Source organism: Stigmatopora argus, chromosome 18 (genome assembly GCF_051989625.1).
Source record: "Stigmatopora argus isolate UIUO_Sarg chromosome 18, RoL_Sarg_1.0, whole genome shotgun sequence".
NCBI classification, from domain to species: domain Eukaryota; kingdom Metazoa; phylum Chordata; class Actinopteri; order Syngnathiformes; family Syngnathidae; genus Stigmatopora; species Stigmatopora argus.
The window spans coordinates 3,667,943-3,682,162 of record NC_135404.1 but is presented as its reverse complement, the minus strand read 5'-3'; the positions used below and the strand labels follow the sequence as shown (position 1 = coordinate 3,682,162).

The 14,220-nt window shown below is 39.2% G+C and overlaps 1 protein-coding gene across 7 annotated transcripts in view; it reads left to right on the top strand.

Moving 5' to 3' along the window:
* The window catches only part of mprip (myosin phosphatase Rho interacting protein), a 48,094-nt gene that overhangs the window by 11,198 nt on the left and 22,676 nt on the right, over positions 1–14,220 (top strand). For 5 of the 7 annotated variants that reach the window (XM_077625203.1, XM_077625205.1, XM_077625206.1 and 2 more), the window contains exons 7-14: positions 719–1,154; positions 2,146–2,272; positions 4,121–4,222; positions 8,178–8,234; positions 9,459–9,527; positions 9,622–9,711; positions 13,006–13,115; positions 13,224–13,785. In XM_077625203.1, the coding sequence (XP_077481329.1) occupies positions 719–1,154; positions 2,146–2,272; positions 4,121–4,222; positions 8,178–8,234; positions 9,459–9,527; positions 9,622–9,711; positions 13,006–13,115; positions 13,224–13,785 (1,553 nt within the window). The remainder of the gene's footprint in view (positions 1–718; positions 1,155–2,145; positions 2,273–4,120; positions 4,223–8,177; positions 8,235–9,458; positions 9,528–9,621; positions 9,712–13,005; positions 13,116–13,223; positions 13,786–14,220) is intronic. The other 2 variants (XM_077625208.1, XM_077625207.1) reach the window with 1 other exon arrangement.

Here is a 14,220-nt window from a genome sequence, read left to right as displayed (position 1 = left end):
CTGCTAATTGGACCATAGCAGTTGCAACATCAAAGACTTCAAGAACATCTGCTCATTTATGTTAGAGAGATAGGAGAAGCACAGCTTCATATGAGCCAAAATAACCCAGTTTTAAATTGATTTCTTCATATCGGCCGGTCGGATTAAATGAAGGGCTAATGATATATGTCAAATGTCTGCATATCGGTCAGCAAATTGGAATGACTGTACGCACTGCTTAACAATACAGTGCTCTCTGTTCATTGTGGTTCTACAGAATTTATGCAACATACGGATTCTCCCACTTATATTTTTCTTTGTAAACAATCATACTCTGTTCACTCTTTGCAAAAGCAATATAATTGACCTGTTCTTGCTGTTCCAATAGTTTTTGAGGGGAAATAATGAAATATTAATTCTATTGAAATACAAATTTAGATATTTTCTTATCACCGTTTTCTGTCAGTGTGGCCATCTAACACCTAACTCTTTCCACTAACTTCACCCCTCAGAATTGTTCTGTTTTGTAAATATGAACTTGGAATTTCTGACAAAGGTCATTCTCAATAGCTTAGTGTTTTCAAACAAGTTTATCATGGTTAGATGATAATTACAAAAAATGCTTCATTACTCATCGATGTAATTTCAATAGTGACCATACATTAACCAGACAAACTGTACATTTGTTTTTTTTTTTGGTAAAAAGATGTTAATTGATTTTTTTAATTACCATTTTTAGGTGAATGTACATCTGTCAGACAAGGTTCTGACACAGGCTCAGTGAATGGTGATGAAGTGGATCAGGGTAGCCTGACCTTGCACGGTTCTGTGCCACAGCAGCCCAGTGACCTCCTTTCCCCAACAGGCTCATGCTCTAGCCTTGGTGGTGTACCCCGCTGCATCTCTCCAGTTCCCAGTGACCCCTTCCCCTCTGGCAGCTCGCTGCTCTCTAATGGCTCACATATCAGTGGTTCAGTAAGTTCTTTGGACTCCGATGCCAGTGGCAGCACAGTGACCAGCAGTGATAGCCACCAAGCCGCCCAGAGGGGAAACCACACATTCAGTCACCATGACATGCCTCGTTCACGAAGGCCAGAGGTAGAAGCAAGAAAGGCAGAGAAGAGGAGCCGGTTTAGAAGCCCCGACAGGGAAGCTGTAATCAGCCCTGAGAGGAGGTCAGCATATTCTTATTCTTGTGGCACATGTTCGATAGCAGCAACTCAGCACACTCACCATGAAGGGTAAACCCCCCCTCCAGTGTTATATGCGCTCTCTAAATAGTCAAGTGATTTAGACTGATTGATTCTCCTTTTCTTTGACAATTTAAATACCCGATTAAATTGCAGAGAAAAAAATGTAAATATTCAGTAAGTAATTTATAGGTTTTCTTGTGTGGCCGGTGCTATTTAACTGTGAAATCTAGTGGCCCTGAAGAAGAACTGCAGACTATAGTTCTCCAAAAAAATGATAATGTTACATGGCACTCGGCGCAGTGGAAAGTGGTTACCACATCAGCCTCACAGTTCAGAGATCGAGGGTTCAATCCCATATGGCTTCCGACCTTCTTGTCTGGGTACTCTGGTTTCCTCGCACATCTCAAAAACATAAATGCTATGCAAATTGAATAATTTGATATTTTGCATTTACAAAGACAGGCATATTAACTTCCTTATGATATTGAACCTAATAATGTGCTTTTGATTCATACAGTATCAGAAATACCACTTGTGATGATTTTTCTTAAGATTTTCCCTTCAAAGTAACATTTTTACTCCCTATTAAAACCATGAATATGGAGGTTAAAATTGGGAATCAGGGGGGCATTTCTACGCGAAAAATTGTAAAATTCAAAAATTTCAAGGCAATTTTCAGGGTGCGGCTTATACACGCAGGCGGCTTATATGCGAGCAAATGCGGTAAATGTGATCAGCACTGATGACAGTAATGATTTATTTTGGTCTTAGAAAACATTGTGTACACTGACCTCAAATTGACAAACTTTTAAAGTTTACAGGTTGTGCATACAAAAAAGGGAAACCATCACTCATTTTACATTGCACACAAAAGAAACCACTGAAAAAGTTAATACTCATTATAATTGTTGGATAAGTATTCTTGTTTTTTCCCCTTGATCAGTTCAGTACTCATGTTAATGTTGATTTGCAGCCGCTCCGGTGTTATTGAGAAGTTAGAGGCCCTGGAGCTTGAGAATCCAGTGAAAATGGAGGTGGACGAGTCACACAGGAGTGGAGCTCGACAAGGCCGCAGTGAACTCAGACGATTTCACAGAGAGGTATAAGACTGCACATATAAATACTAAAGTTGCTGGTTTTGATAGCATCACATTAGGGCATTTTCCCCAAACATATAGTTTCACTGCATCTATGTTATTTTTTTCTTCTTCTCACACCATGCTGTCATTTTTTGTCAGTGGGTCATAGATCAGACACGTTTGCTGTATGTTTTTCCATTCTGTGGTAGAAATCCCCTGGTGATTGTGGTTCCTTTTCTCACCATGCCTCCCCAGACTATGACACTGTTAAAAAGGATCCTGTTAAAAAGGTTTCTTTTGTTCTGCCAGGTGTCCTTCCTCATGTACCTAATGGTATGCACTGAGTGGGACACTATGTATACGTCTGTTTATTTGACAGTAACAAACTCGGTGAACCCACATTCAACGCAAAACACTTATACAGTGGTACCTCGAGATACGAGCTTAATCCGTTCCGGGACTGAGCTCGTATGACAAGTTACTCGTAACTCGAGGTAAAGTTTCCCATTGAAATGAATGGGAAACAAATTAATTCGTTCCAACTCTCTGAAAAAAACACCAGAAACAGGATATTGGATTGAAAAAAAAAGTTTTATTTCTTATAATTCGCCATATATTGACAAAGTAATAAATAACGAGTGGTTTAATAGAAATAAAGTGTTTAATCTAACTAAAATTGGCCGGATTTCGCCGAGGGGAGAGGGGCTTCGGTTTTTTTTTTCCTCCACACAACGCCCTCGTAAACAGAACAAACACTCCACCCTCACGTTCGCTATCGATGGGCTGTTTGCTGTCGTACTATTCCCTTCAAAATATTCCGAAAATGATGCACACAAATGTCCTCACAATCGGAGAACGCACGACCACTTGCCAACGAGCAGCAAGCAGTCTTATCAGCGATCGCCCCGCTGCTCATGAGAGCTACAGGGGCGCTGGCTAGCGGCTCATTTTAGCTTGTAGCATCTGTGTTCGCATCCCCTCGAACGGCGACTATGATAGAGTTGCTACCGGGGATGCTGTTGCGAGCCAGTGCCCCCGATGTTCTTATGAGCAGCCAACGAGCAGAGTCTTTTATCAGCGATCGCCCCGCTGCTCATGGGAGCTTCAGGGAAGCTAGCTAGCGGCTCCTTTTAGCTTGTAGCATCTGTGTTCGCATCCCTCGAACGGCGCCTATGATAGAGTTGCTACCGGGGATACTTTTGCGAGCACGAGTATACTTCATTACCCAGAAAGCCCTCTTTTCACCGCGCATGCGCGTTGTGCGTTTCCTGGTCTGAATAGCTCATCCGGTGCTCGTAAATATTGTTATACACGAAAGATATGCCAAAAAAAATGCCATGGCAACCTGGCTTGGTCGCATCACGAAACTTTGACCGCATCACGGGCGAATTATTCGATCGAAATTTCCCCCGTAAGACGAGCATTCCGTATGACGAACGGTCGTATGACGAGGTACCACTGTATTTGTATTATTATTCTCCTTTGACACAAATATAAATGCCATGAATTCATTCCAACCTTCCACGTAAACAACACCAAAATTGTTCCTTTAATGACAAGAATAGTGCCTCTCAAAAATCTGATAAGTTGGTTGACCTGTACCTAAAGGCATCTATCAGGTTTCCTGTTTCCTTGATTTCCATTTTTTAATCATTTGAAATCATTCATGAGTTTGGCATGTTTTAGGAAAGTGTCTGAAGAGTCTTAAGAGTCTCTCTCTTAACTCAATATCACACTTGTTATTACGGATCAACTATTCGCCTATTCTCGCGAGGGCTCTGGAACTGCTAACAACGCACAGTAGGCAGGAAACACCCTGAATTGTTTGCCAGGCAACTGCCATCTCACTTCTGTATGCATCTTTTTTAGGAGCATAGGTCCACCATGGGTCAAGGTCTGGGTTGCCCTTCCGTGCCGCCTCTTAGGAGAGCCAAGTCCCTTGACCGACGGACCACTGATTCTGTCATGACAGTGAGTAATATTATTAGGAGTTGCTGTTGTAAACTAATTATCCCAATATTAATTTAAAAAAAATCTTTTCACTGTACATCGATGAAGATAAATTTAACAATACTGAATGCAACAATATGAATACCTAGTTTTTTTTTTTTTTAAATCAGTATAATTTGGAAAATGGTTCAATCCCTTGAAAGTTATGGTACTGTGATTTGTACTGTTTTTTTCTTTTCTCAAGCAATTGAGGAAACTCACTATCATCGAATTAAAAAAGCTGTATGTGTAAATGCAGCCTCTCATATTTCATAATGGACTATTACTATGGCAGACAGTGTGCATTCCCATCTCCATTACACATTGTTGGCGTATTTTTGTTCAAGTGTAGTATTCTTACCCTTCTATTTAAAGGACTTCTTCAGTTCACAAGTGGTGCCTAAATACTTACACTGTTAATAAGTTCTATTCATAAACATTTGATTCCTACATGATACTATGTGAAGCAAGTTTGGCATATGACAAACTTCCAAATACTTAAAACTCCTGGCCGGCACATTTATTTGTAAATGACTGACTCATTTTTGGATAATCCTTCCTTTCCAATAGTGGTTCTCAACCACGGTTCAAACGAGCCCCAATGCTAGGTGAGTGTCTCCCGGAAACTGGCAGAGGTCAAGACACTGTGTGTGTGTGTGCATTTTTGCATGCATTTGTCCATAAAGCCCTTTTGACACTGCACTTAGCACAGTGCTTCTTAATTATTTTCTATTGAGTAACCAGAGTAAACCCACCCAGGGAATGGGAGAACATGCGAACTCGACACAGGAAGATTGGAACCCACGATCTCAGAACTGTAAGGCAGATGTGCTAACCAATCAACTATTTTGTCGCCTAATTTTAGAATGATAACAGCAATTGACCAATCAGTGGGAAATACATTAATGTTATTTACTAGTAGGGTAAATATGGGCAGACCTGCACCAGACCACTATTGTGATAGCCAAAGCCACAAGAAAGATTTTTGAACAGTCTTTGAACTCACCGCACGCACTGCTCTGCATCAGCAAAATCCAAATCAGATACTTTATGGACAGCCACCATGTTGTTTTTATTCCCAGTCTTTCTTTGCGTTAGACTCTCATACTTTGGATCCTTTTTGAGAAATTTTTCGTACATGTTGGTAATCTATAACCTTGGTACCAAAACTTTCAAGAACCACTTCTTTACGTCTATTTAGGTCTCTGAAAGCCTAAGCTTTTAACATTTAGGATGTCTTTGTTTGGCTGCTATTCAGCCTATGTTGACTACTTTTGAGAGCAAGGTGCATGAGTCGTAGAGTTGGGAAGACAAATCAATTTAATTGGATGTTCATTTATCAAAGGTTTAAGAACACACCTGAATATAAGTTCTATGCCCAACCAAACTACTACGACTAAAGACTAAAGTCAGCAAAAGTCAGTAAATGTATACTTATATTTACCACCTTTTAAAATATACTTACGACTGTATGTTATGAGGATAACAGAAAAGAGAAAATTCTGATACAATAAGTACCAAGCCTTAGTGGAAGGTTATGTAATTACCTTCAGCTCAAATTTGCCAATTAGAAGCCACTGTGCTTCTGTCTCTGTGTGCTCTTGACAAAGCTGCTCCTGTTCTCTCAGTCTTAGGATGCAGGGTCAACATGAGGACACTCCAGGTTTTACTTGTTTTTGTTTTAACGCAATATTAGTTAAGTAATGGTAATTATTATGGTAGAAGAGTTTCTTGTCTACTTCAAATAAATAAAAACCTGACATACACATTTACAAAGCAGTTCATATGTGACTACATTTGACCCAATGTTGAGGATGTTTCTTGATAAGACCTGATTAGGGCCTGAGCACCTTTAGTTTGAATGCCCTATTGTAATTTTATTTGTATTTCTATAGTTTATGGACTTTTTCATCTGGTCTGATGTCTGAGAGTATTGGCAAGCCACCCCCTCTCTTCTTCAGGTTACATGCACACTCTTTTCTGATGCAGATTTTGCTGGGCTGTAGTCTGTTCGCCCGAAGACAGCTGGGTTAGGCTCCAGCAACCCCCGCAACCCTTTCCAGGATGGGCGGTAGGGAAGATAATGATGATGATGATATTTAAAAAAAAAAAAGCGATGTACTGAAGCCCCGAAGTGGTGGAGGATCACAGTAGTCACCCGGACACAGATATCGTCCTAAAATAGCTTAAACAAAAAAAAAACAGACTCCAACTCCCAAAAATATACAGCTTTGATATTATATATATATAGCTTTTGGGTTCATTAAGAACATGGTTGTTGTTCATAATAAAATGAATCCTTAAAAATACAACCTGCCTAATAATTCTGCACTGCCTATACTGTTGATGTATGTTATTGAATATACAATTCAACTTTATTCAACTTTACTTTTACTTGCTTAATAATTCTTCATTCCCTGTAAATATAATAAGGAAATGCTGCTTGCCGTTGACTTCCCTTTCTGTCGTCAGAATGCAAGACATACTCATTAGTTGCACTCCTATCAGCTACACCCAGACTACATAGCCAAATGCACAAAACTTTACAGTTAGAGTGCCGCAGCGCACCCATCAGTCCTTGCACCTGCAAATGCACCACGAGCAGCATCACGTGGCCAGATATGAGTGACCAGAGAGAAAGAGCGAGAGGGAGTAATCGAGCAAGTTAGAAACAGAGAGACATTTGAGCTAGAACAACCCCTTCAGCGATTACATCTTTGTACTAGGGTGGTCATGGTTTTGTTTGTTTGATTTGGGATTGTGGCATCTTTTTATATCGTTAATAAATAGTTTTTTTCTGGCTGCTCTTTTTGCATGCATATACGTACATTTGCATAGATATTTCATGCAAAATTGTTGCTGTAAAATATGCCTATACTTACAAAAACTGGAACCAAATTTTGTAAGTAGAGGTACCACTGTAATGGACTTATTCTCATATTTCGCCTATTTTTTCAAAATGATTTAGATGAAAATTATCAAAATGACCTTATAGCATCTTTAAATAATAATTATTTGTAGATTTAACTTAATCTTTAGCAGATATTACATATGTAGTGCAGCTTTTGTATCACAAATCAAATGTCTTTTTTCTTAACATCAGCCAAAAACCAGGAATTGAGCCCATTCTTAAGGTTCACTGGGTTGCCTAACTTATAAGCAATGACACCTTGCAGACTAATGGCGAGAGTAAATAATACCTGTGAGGCAAAAATTAGAGAGGAGCTTCCAGTGGAGTACTACTTCCTTGCTAGGGAACATTCTTTGTATGAACTTGTATCAGGCAAGTTAGACAACATAACAACATATTTACTCGGTCTGTGGTGAATTTAAAAATTCTTAATTGCCAGTAATGTGTAAAAAATGAATCCATTCTTACGCAAGCCCCGTAGCCATTACCCCACCATTTTCTTTTTCTTATCTTTTTTTTTTTAAATTTCAATTGGCTACCTGTCCTTTGTCTAATCTTTGTATGCGTGCGTGTACACTGCATCTGCGTCCCATGGTCACCGTCACATCTGTGTTGTCTCCCACTGCATATAATAACCACCGCAGTTTACTTCGAGCAGCATTGGTTTCTGCATCCTCGCTGGATTCTCACACAGAAAAAACTAATAATAAGAAAGTTGTCCCTGACCAGTGGTTTGCACAGAGACCAGTGTTGTGTATTTGAAATCGTCCAAACCATTGGTCATGTCAACCTCTCCCCCCAATTGATTGGATTTAGCATCTCCTATTGTATTTGTGTTTTGTGCCATTTTTTAATCTGCATATTAATTTTTGTTGAGAAGTGCACATATAAAATCTTGTCAGTACGTTTTTTTGGCTTTCCTTTGTTTTTGTTTTTATAATCTTCAACTTAAACTCTTACTTTTTTGAATGAATATGAGTTAAAATTGCATATTTGTCATAAAACTTTTCTTCTTTTCAATTATAGCCAGATTTACTAAATTTCAAGAAAGGATGGATGGTGAAGCTTGATGAGCATGGGCAGGTAATTGATTTTCTCGTGCATTATGTATCTACACACTTTCAGCATTCATGGCCATTACCTTTATAAGAGACATGGTAACATTTAAAAGGAACAATGTAAATTCACAACCAGCCCAAATTAAGACCTCATTTTACAGACCCCTTTAAAACAGCTGTGTTTGGTAGACTTTTCTGTCTCTTAAGCTGTTTTTGAACATAGTATACTGGAACATTACAGGGTAACGTTATCCGTGGCTTTCATGCGTAGAAGGAAATGTTGCGATGCTAAACGATTTCAGCTTCCACAGGTCATTTTCAACTCTGGCATGATGGCGTGCCTGTTTACGCTATTAGATTCTAATGAACATATGAAGCACATTTACTGTACACACCGGACAATTTGCAATTGGACTGAAAATCGATGTAAAAAAAACACCAGGAAAATGTACAAAGGCCAATGGTACAATGTGGCTACAGTTTATTTAATTCTGTACTACACACGCACGCACACGCACACACACATACAAGCACACCCCCAACCCGACAAATACCCTAACATTGTTTTAGAAAGACTTTCATATCCTTTAGAAATTTTAAAATACATTTTGTTTGGATAGACTCAAACACTGCATACATAACATTTTAAATTTAAATGTGAATAATCATATTTTTAGTAGCAGTAATTTGAAATAACAGATAAATGTTCCAGCTAATGTCTCTGCATAGCCTGCAAATTGATTTTACGCCTAGCGTGGGGCCAGTGCCTGTTTAATTTCTGTATATTACCAGAGTTCTTTTTGTATGTCTGAAAGGAGCTTTATTGAGACACTGCCCCCCTAAAAGGTATTTCAGCATAAAAAGGTTCTGCTTACCATGACAATTAAAGCACCTGTTCTGTATTTTCCGCACTGTAAAACGCAAATAAGACTTACATTTTTGATTTACCTTAAATATGGATCAATATTGGTTAATCATTGTATAAAATTCCCTTTACCACAGCTCCGTCTACTTGATGTATAACACAACTCCTAACTACTTCTACTGCTCTATCTATAGTTGATGTATAACACAATACCCAATTGCTAATATAACTACTGCATTTTATAATCCGGTGCACCTTATAGTATGGAAAATACGGTATTTTATTTGCTGTGAACTTAATTTCTAAATTATACATGTATTTTACCTTATAATCATGATTTATAGAATGCTCAGCATCTTTGTATTTTTTCCATGTATGCTCTAGTGGAAGAAATACTGGTTTGTACTGACAGATCACAGCTTGCGGTACTACAAGGACTCTATGGCCGAGGAGGTGATATTCATCACTGTTTTTGCTCAGGCTAATTCAATCTGTTGTTCATTTATTTATTATTGTTTCTTTGTTCTATAAATGTATTGTCCATAAGGCTTCTGACCTCGACGGTGAGATTGATCTGTCAACTTGCTACAATGTCAGTGAATGCCAGGCTCAACGAAATTATGGATTCCAAATACAAGTAAGATGATTTCTTTCTTTCTGGAACTGTCTTTGTCCCTCTCTCTCTCTGTGGCTCTCTAATCTATATCTCTTTTTCCAATGTCTCCCTAGCTCACTCGCTCATCTCTCTTCGTATTAGAGCTGTATACGTGTTGGTAGTCTAATTGCATTCGAGTCGGTGTTGGCAAGTGTTCAGGAAATGCACGTTTTTAATCTCGATATAAAGCAAAATGAATATTGTGTCATGTCTAAGGGACGGTTAAAAAAAAACTGTCAGAGCTGTCAGGCCGACGCGCTAACCAATGGCCCCACCGGGCCGCCGACAATAACTATTAAACAGTAATTATTTTTTTCTCTTTGCATATTAAATGAAATTTAAGTCATGAAGCTAACGAACGCTTCAAGTTACATTTATAAATGTGTGGTGGTCACTTAACACCTTAAAAAAGAGAAAGCAACATTGCCTTTTTCCCAAGATTAAAAAAAAAAGACAAATCTTACCATCACATTAATAACTTGACATACGAGCTTAATGTGTTCCGGGACCGAGCTCGTATGTCAATTTCCCATAGAAATGAACTAAATACCAGTTAATTCGTTCCCACCCTCTGAAAAAAACACACCAAAAACAGGGTATTACAATGGAAAACCATCTTTTTATTGGTTCTAATTCACCACCTACTCACAAAGTAAAATATACCTATCTAGTGGTTGTGATCTTCAATACTAAAATGTGACATTACTTAGTACAGACAGACAGGCGGCACGGACGAGAGAGAGATGGACAGGAGAGAGACTTGACGGACGCGCTCGCAAGATAACATAGACTTTAAATTTAACTTAAATGAACATAGTTTACGATACACACTTAAAAATAAGTTTCAATCTTATGTTACAGTAAATTTAAACCTTCTTGTGCAATAACCGAGGCAAAGATCTCAACGTATTCCACTCCGGATTTTGAGGAGGAACTAGCTGCTCCCCCATGGCTCACAACTGATTGTACTATCCCAGTTTGTTTTTTAAAATGATCAAACCAGCCAAGACTCACTTTGAAGGGTTCAGCTGGTGTCGAATAGTCCCCTTTTTCAGACGCTTGCTTTGCTTTCAAGTCCATGTGGATTCCGCTGGCTTTTTCGCATATTATCGAATCAGTCACACTATCTCCCGCTTACTGTCTTTTATCCATATTAAAAGAAGGCTCGCCATCTCATTAGGAATGTTAGTGTGCAGCTTGGAAATTATGGTTAGTCCTTTGGAAGGCTTGATATTCTTCATTCTTCTGCTTAAAGATGGTACATATTGTCGAAGTACTCCTCTCTTATTGGGGAGCCAGCTCAGTCACGCATACACCACTCATGTTTTTTGATTATTTCGTGCTTAATATCGATTGTCACCATACGCGTTTGCTTCTCACTACCCTTCATTACACCGGCTTGTTTAGGACCAATTGTTTTTCCCTTAATTCTTAACTCATTAACGCAAAAAAATCACGTGAAAAAGGCAACCTGTGCGCCCAGTGCTCGTAGATATCTTTACGCGAGGGAGATGCGGGGAAAAGGACCGTGCCCTGATATTATAAGCAGCCTCTCGCGGACTCGGACACTCATATCCTCGTCGCTCAAATTTCTTACATACCTGTCCACCTCGGCTAAATGCTCCCCTTATTAATGATTGCAATTCCATTTATTAAACGATTAAAAAATGTACAAATGCAACACGGCACATATTTTCGCACACGCACACACACATATAGGGCACCTGGATCAATTTAAATACTAGTACAACGTGGATGGCTTTCGGCCCTGGTAGAGCGGGCTCTTCCCGCCACCTAGCGGACAAAGATGGGTATTAGGTCTCCTATAATAACAGCCACGGAGGGAACTTTTTCAGCGGTGCAGGGCACATTTTCATATGCTTTATTTATTTTAAGACATTAAAAAATCATATCCTTATAATTTTCTCTCATTTTTGTGTTTCTTCACATCTTTCATACAAAATTGGGACACTTTGACTTTTAGGGGTTTGGTTGGTAGTCGTGTGAGGACGAGAATTTACATAGTGGTACCTCGACATACGATCGTAATCCGTTCCGAGACTGAGATCATATGACGAGATTCTCGTAACTCGAGCGGACGTTTTCCATTGAAATTAATGGAAAACAAATTAATTCGTTCCAGCCCTCTGAAAAAACACCAAAAACAGGATATTGGATTGGAAAAAATGTTTTATTTCTTCTAATTCGCCATCTATTAACAAAGTAACACATAACTAGTGGTTTAATAGTAATAAAATGTGTTTAATCTAACTAAAATTGGGCAGATTTCGGCAACGGGAGACAGAGACGTGGGGGGGTGGGGTTCGTTTTTTTCCATGACAACGCACTCCTAAACAGAACAAACAAATTTAAATTAACTTGGATTAATATATACAGACACTCAAACATACGTTTAATGTAACTTTACACAAAACTGAATTCTAATTTTGTTGTAATCTTTTGTTACCTTCGTTTTCAGGGTTGGCGGTTTGCCACGCCTCCACCCTCACGTTCGCTATCGATGGACTGTTTGCTGTTGTATTGCCTTCAAAATATTCCCAAAATGATGCACATAAATGTCCTCACAATAGGATAACGCACGACCACTTGCCAACGAGAAATATTCTTTAAAGAACGATCGCGGGAGCTTCTTTCCTTAGAAAGAATAACAGGAAATACAATAGTTGAGCTTACCCACGTATTGATTGTGGGTAATGAAGTTTTATTCTGAGAAAGGTTGCCATTGCCTATGGGTGTTGTGTGCACGAGTATACTTCATTACCCAGAAAGCCCTCTTTTTGCCCGCGCATGCACGTTGTGCGTTTCCTGGTCGTAGGAGAAACTCGTCTGAATTAATCGTTCCGTGCTTGTATATATTGTTATACACGAAAGATATGCAAAAAAGACAGTGCCATGGCCACCTGGCTTGGTCGCATCACGAAATTTTGATCGCATGACGGGCGAATTATTCGATCGAAATTTCCGCCGTAAGACGAGAATTTTGTATGACGAGCGGTCGTATGACGAGGTACCACTGTATAAAGTAGATCTCTACTTATGAAATTTTATAGTTACGAAAAAAGTTCTGGAGCCAATTAATTTCATAAGTAGAGGTGCAACTGTATACGTTCATTAACATGAATATAAATATGTTCATTTATGTGCTGTCTCTTATTAGATAAATCAAACTCAGACTAGTCGGGACAGCTCTAGAGAGAGCTGCAATACTAATAAAAATTTCACGCATGCTTTGACATATTTATTTTTTTATTTTAGACTCATGAAGGAGTTTACACTCTTTCAGCAATGACAGCTGGTATACGGCGGAATTGGATCCAGGCAATTATGAAAAATGTCAGACCATCTACTGCTCCTGATGTCGCAAGGTTAGTAAAAACCCTATTGGTTCTCTGTTTTTGTTACATACTGGGTTTAAATTTATTCTAAGAGCTCAAAGTTACTTTTTAAGGTTTTGTCTTTTTACTGTCCTTTAGCTTAACTGACGACCATCGTTCTTTATCTCCTCTGGAGGGGCTGGTCAGACCAGATGTGACGCAGGATTCACTTTCCTCTGAAACCTCGTATGTGGAAAGAGATTCTGCTCCAGGCGTCTATAAGAGCCGAGTACGTGAGCGTAGGCGAGAAGGAAGATCGAAGACTTTTGATTGGGCTGAGTTCAGACCAATTGCCCAAGTTCTGGCTCAGCAAAGGTTACAGGAGGCTGAGAGCTTAAAGGCAGACATAGGAGAGCTTGAGCGTAATCGAAAGAGAGAGGAGAGGAAAAAGAGGTATGAGTCTATGACAAGCTCAACGTTGGAGCATTTGCCGCTCAAAGAAGGTGGGAAAATGGATCTTCAGAGTGCAGACAGAGTACTTCAATCGTCCAGTCCTCAAATTGTAGAAATGCATCACAAAGTAGAGGAGGTGATTGAGCAACATTGGCGACAAGTAGAGAAGACACCAATACGGGAAGAACGAAGGGTGCCACTGCCTTTAACTGTTCCCGGAAGACAGACTGTGGAGCTCGAACAGCTACTGGACAACTATAAGAAAGGGGTAGGTATTCCTATTATCTGCCTTCTAGTTTTTCAAAATTATTCAACCCCTACCTCAGTACAATCTGATAGTATTACATTTCATTTATATCATATTTGTGATCGGTTCAAAATAAGACAATTGCATTTGTCTATATTACACTGAGTTCATGTTTATAGGAGGGAGGGCTTGGAGGGCTCAAAACATATTAACTTTAAATGTCACTTAAATGAACTTAGATTACAATACACACACTTGAATGGGTGTAACTTTGTTGTGCTATCACCGAGGCAAAGGTGTTAATGTATTCCGCCACGGCTTTTGAGTAGGAACTTGCTGCTCCCCGTGCCTCACAACCGAATATACTATCCCAGTTTGTTTTTTAAAATTAGCGAACCAGCCACAACTCGCTTTCAAGGGTTCAGCTGTTGTCTTTTTCGGATGCTTGCTTTGCTT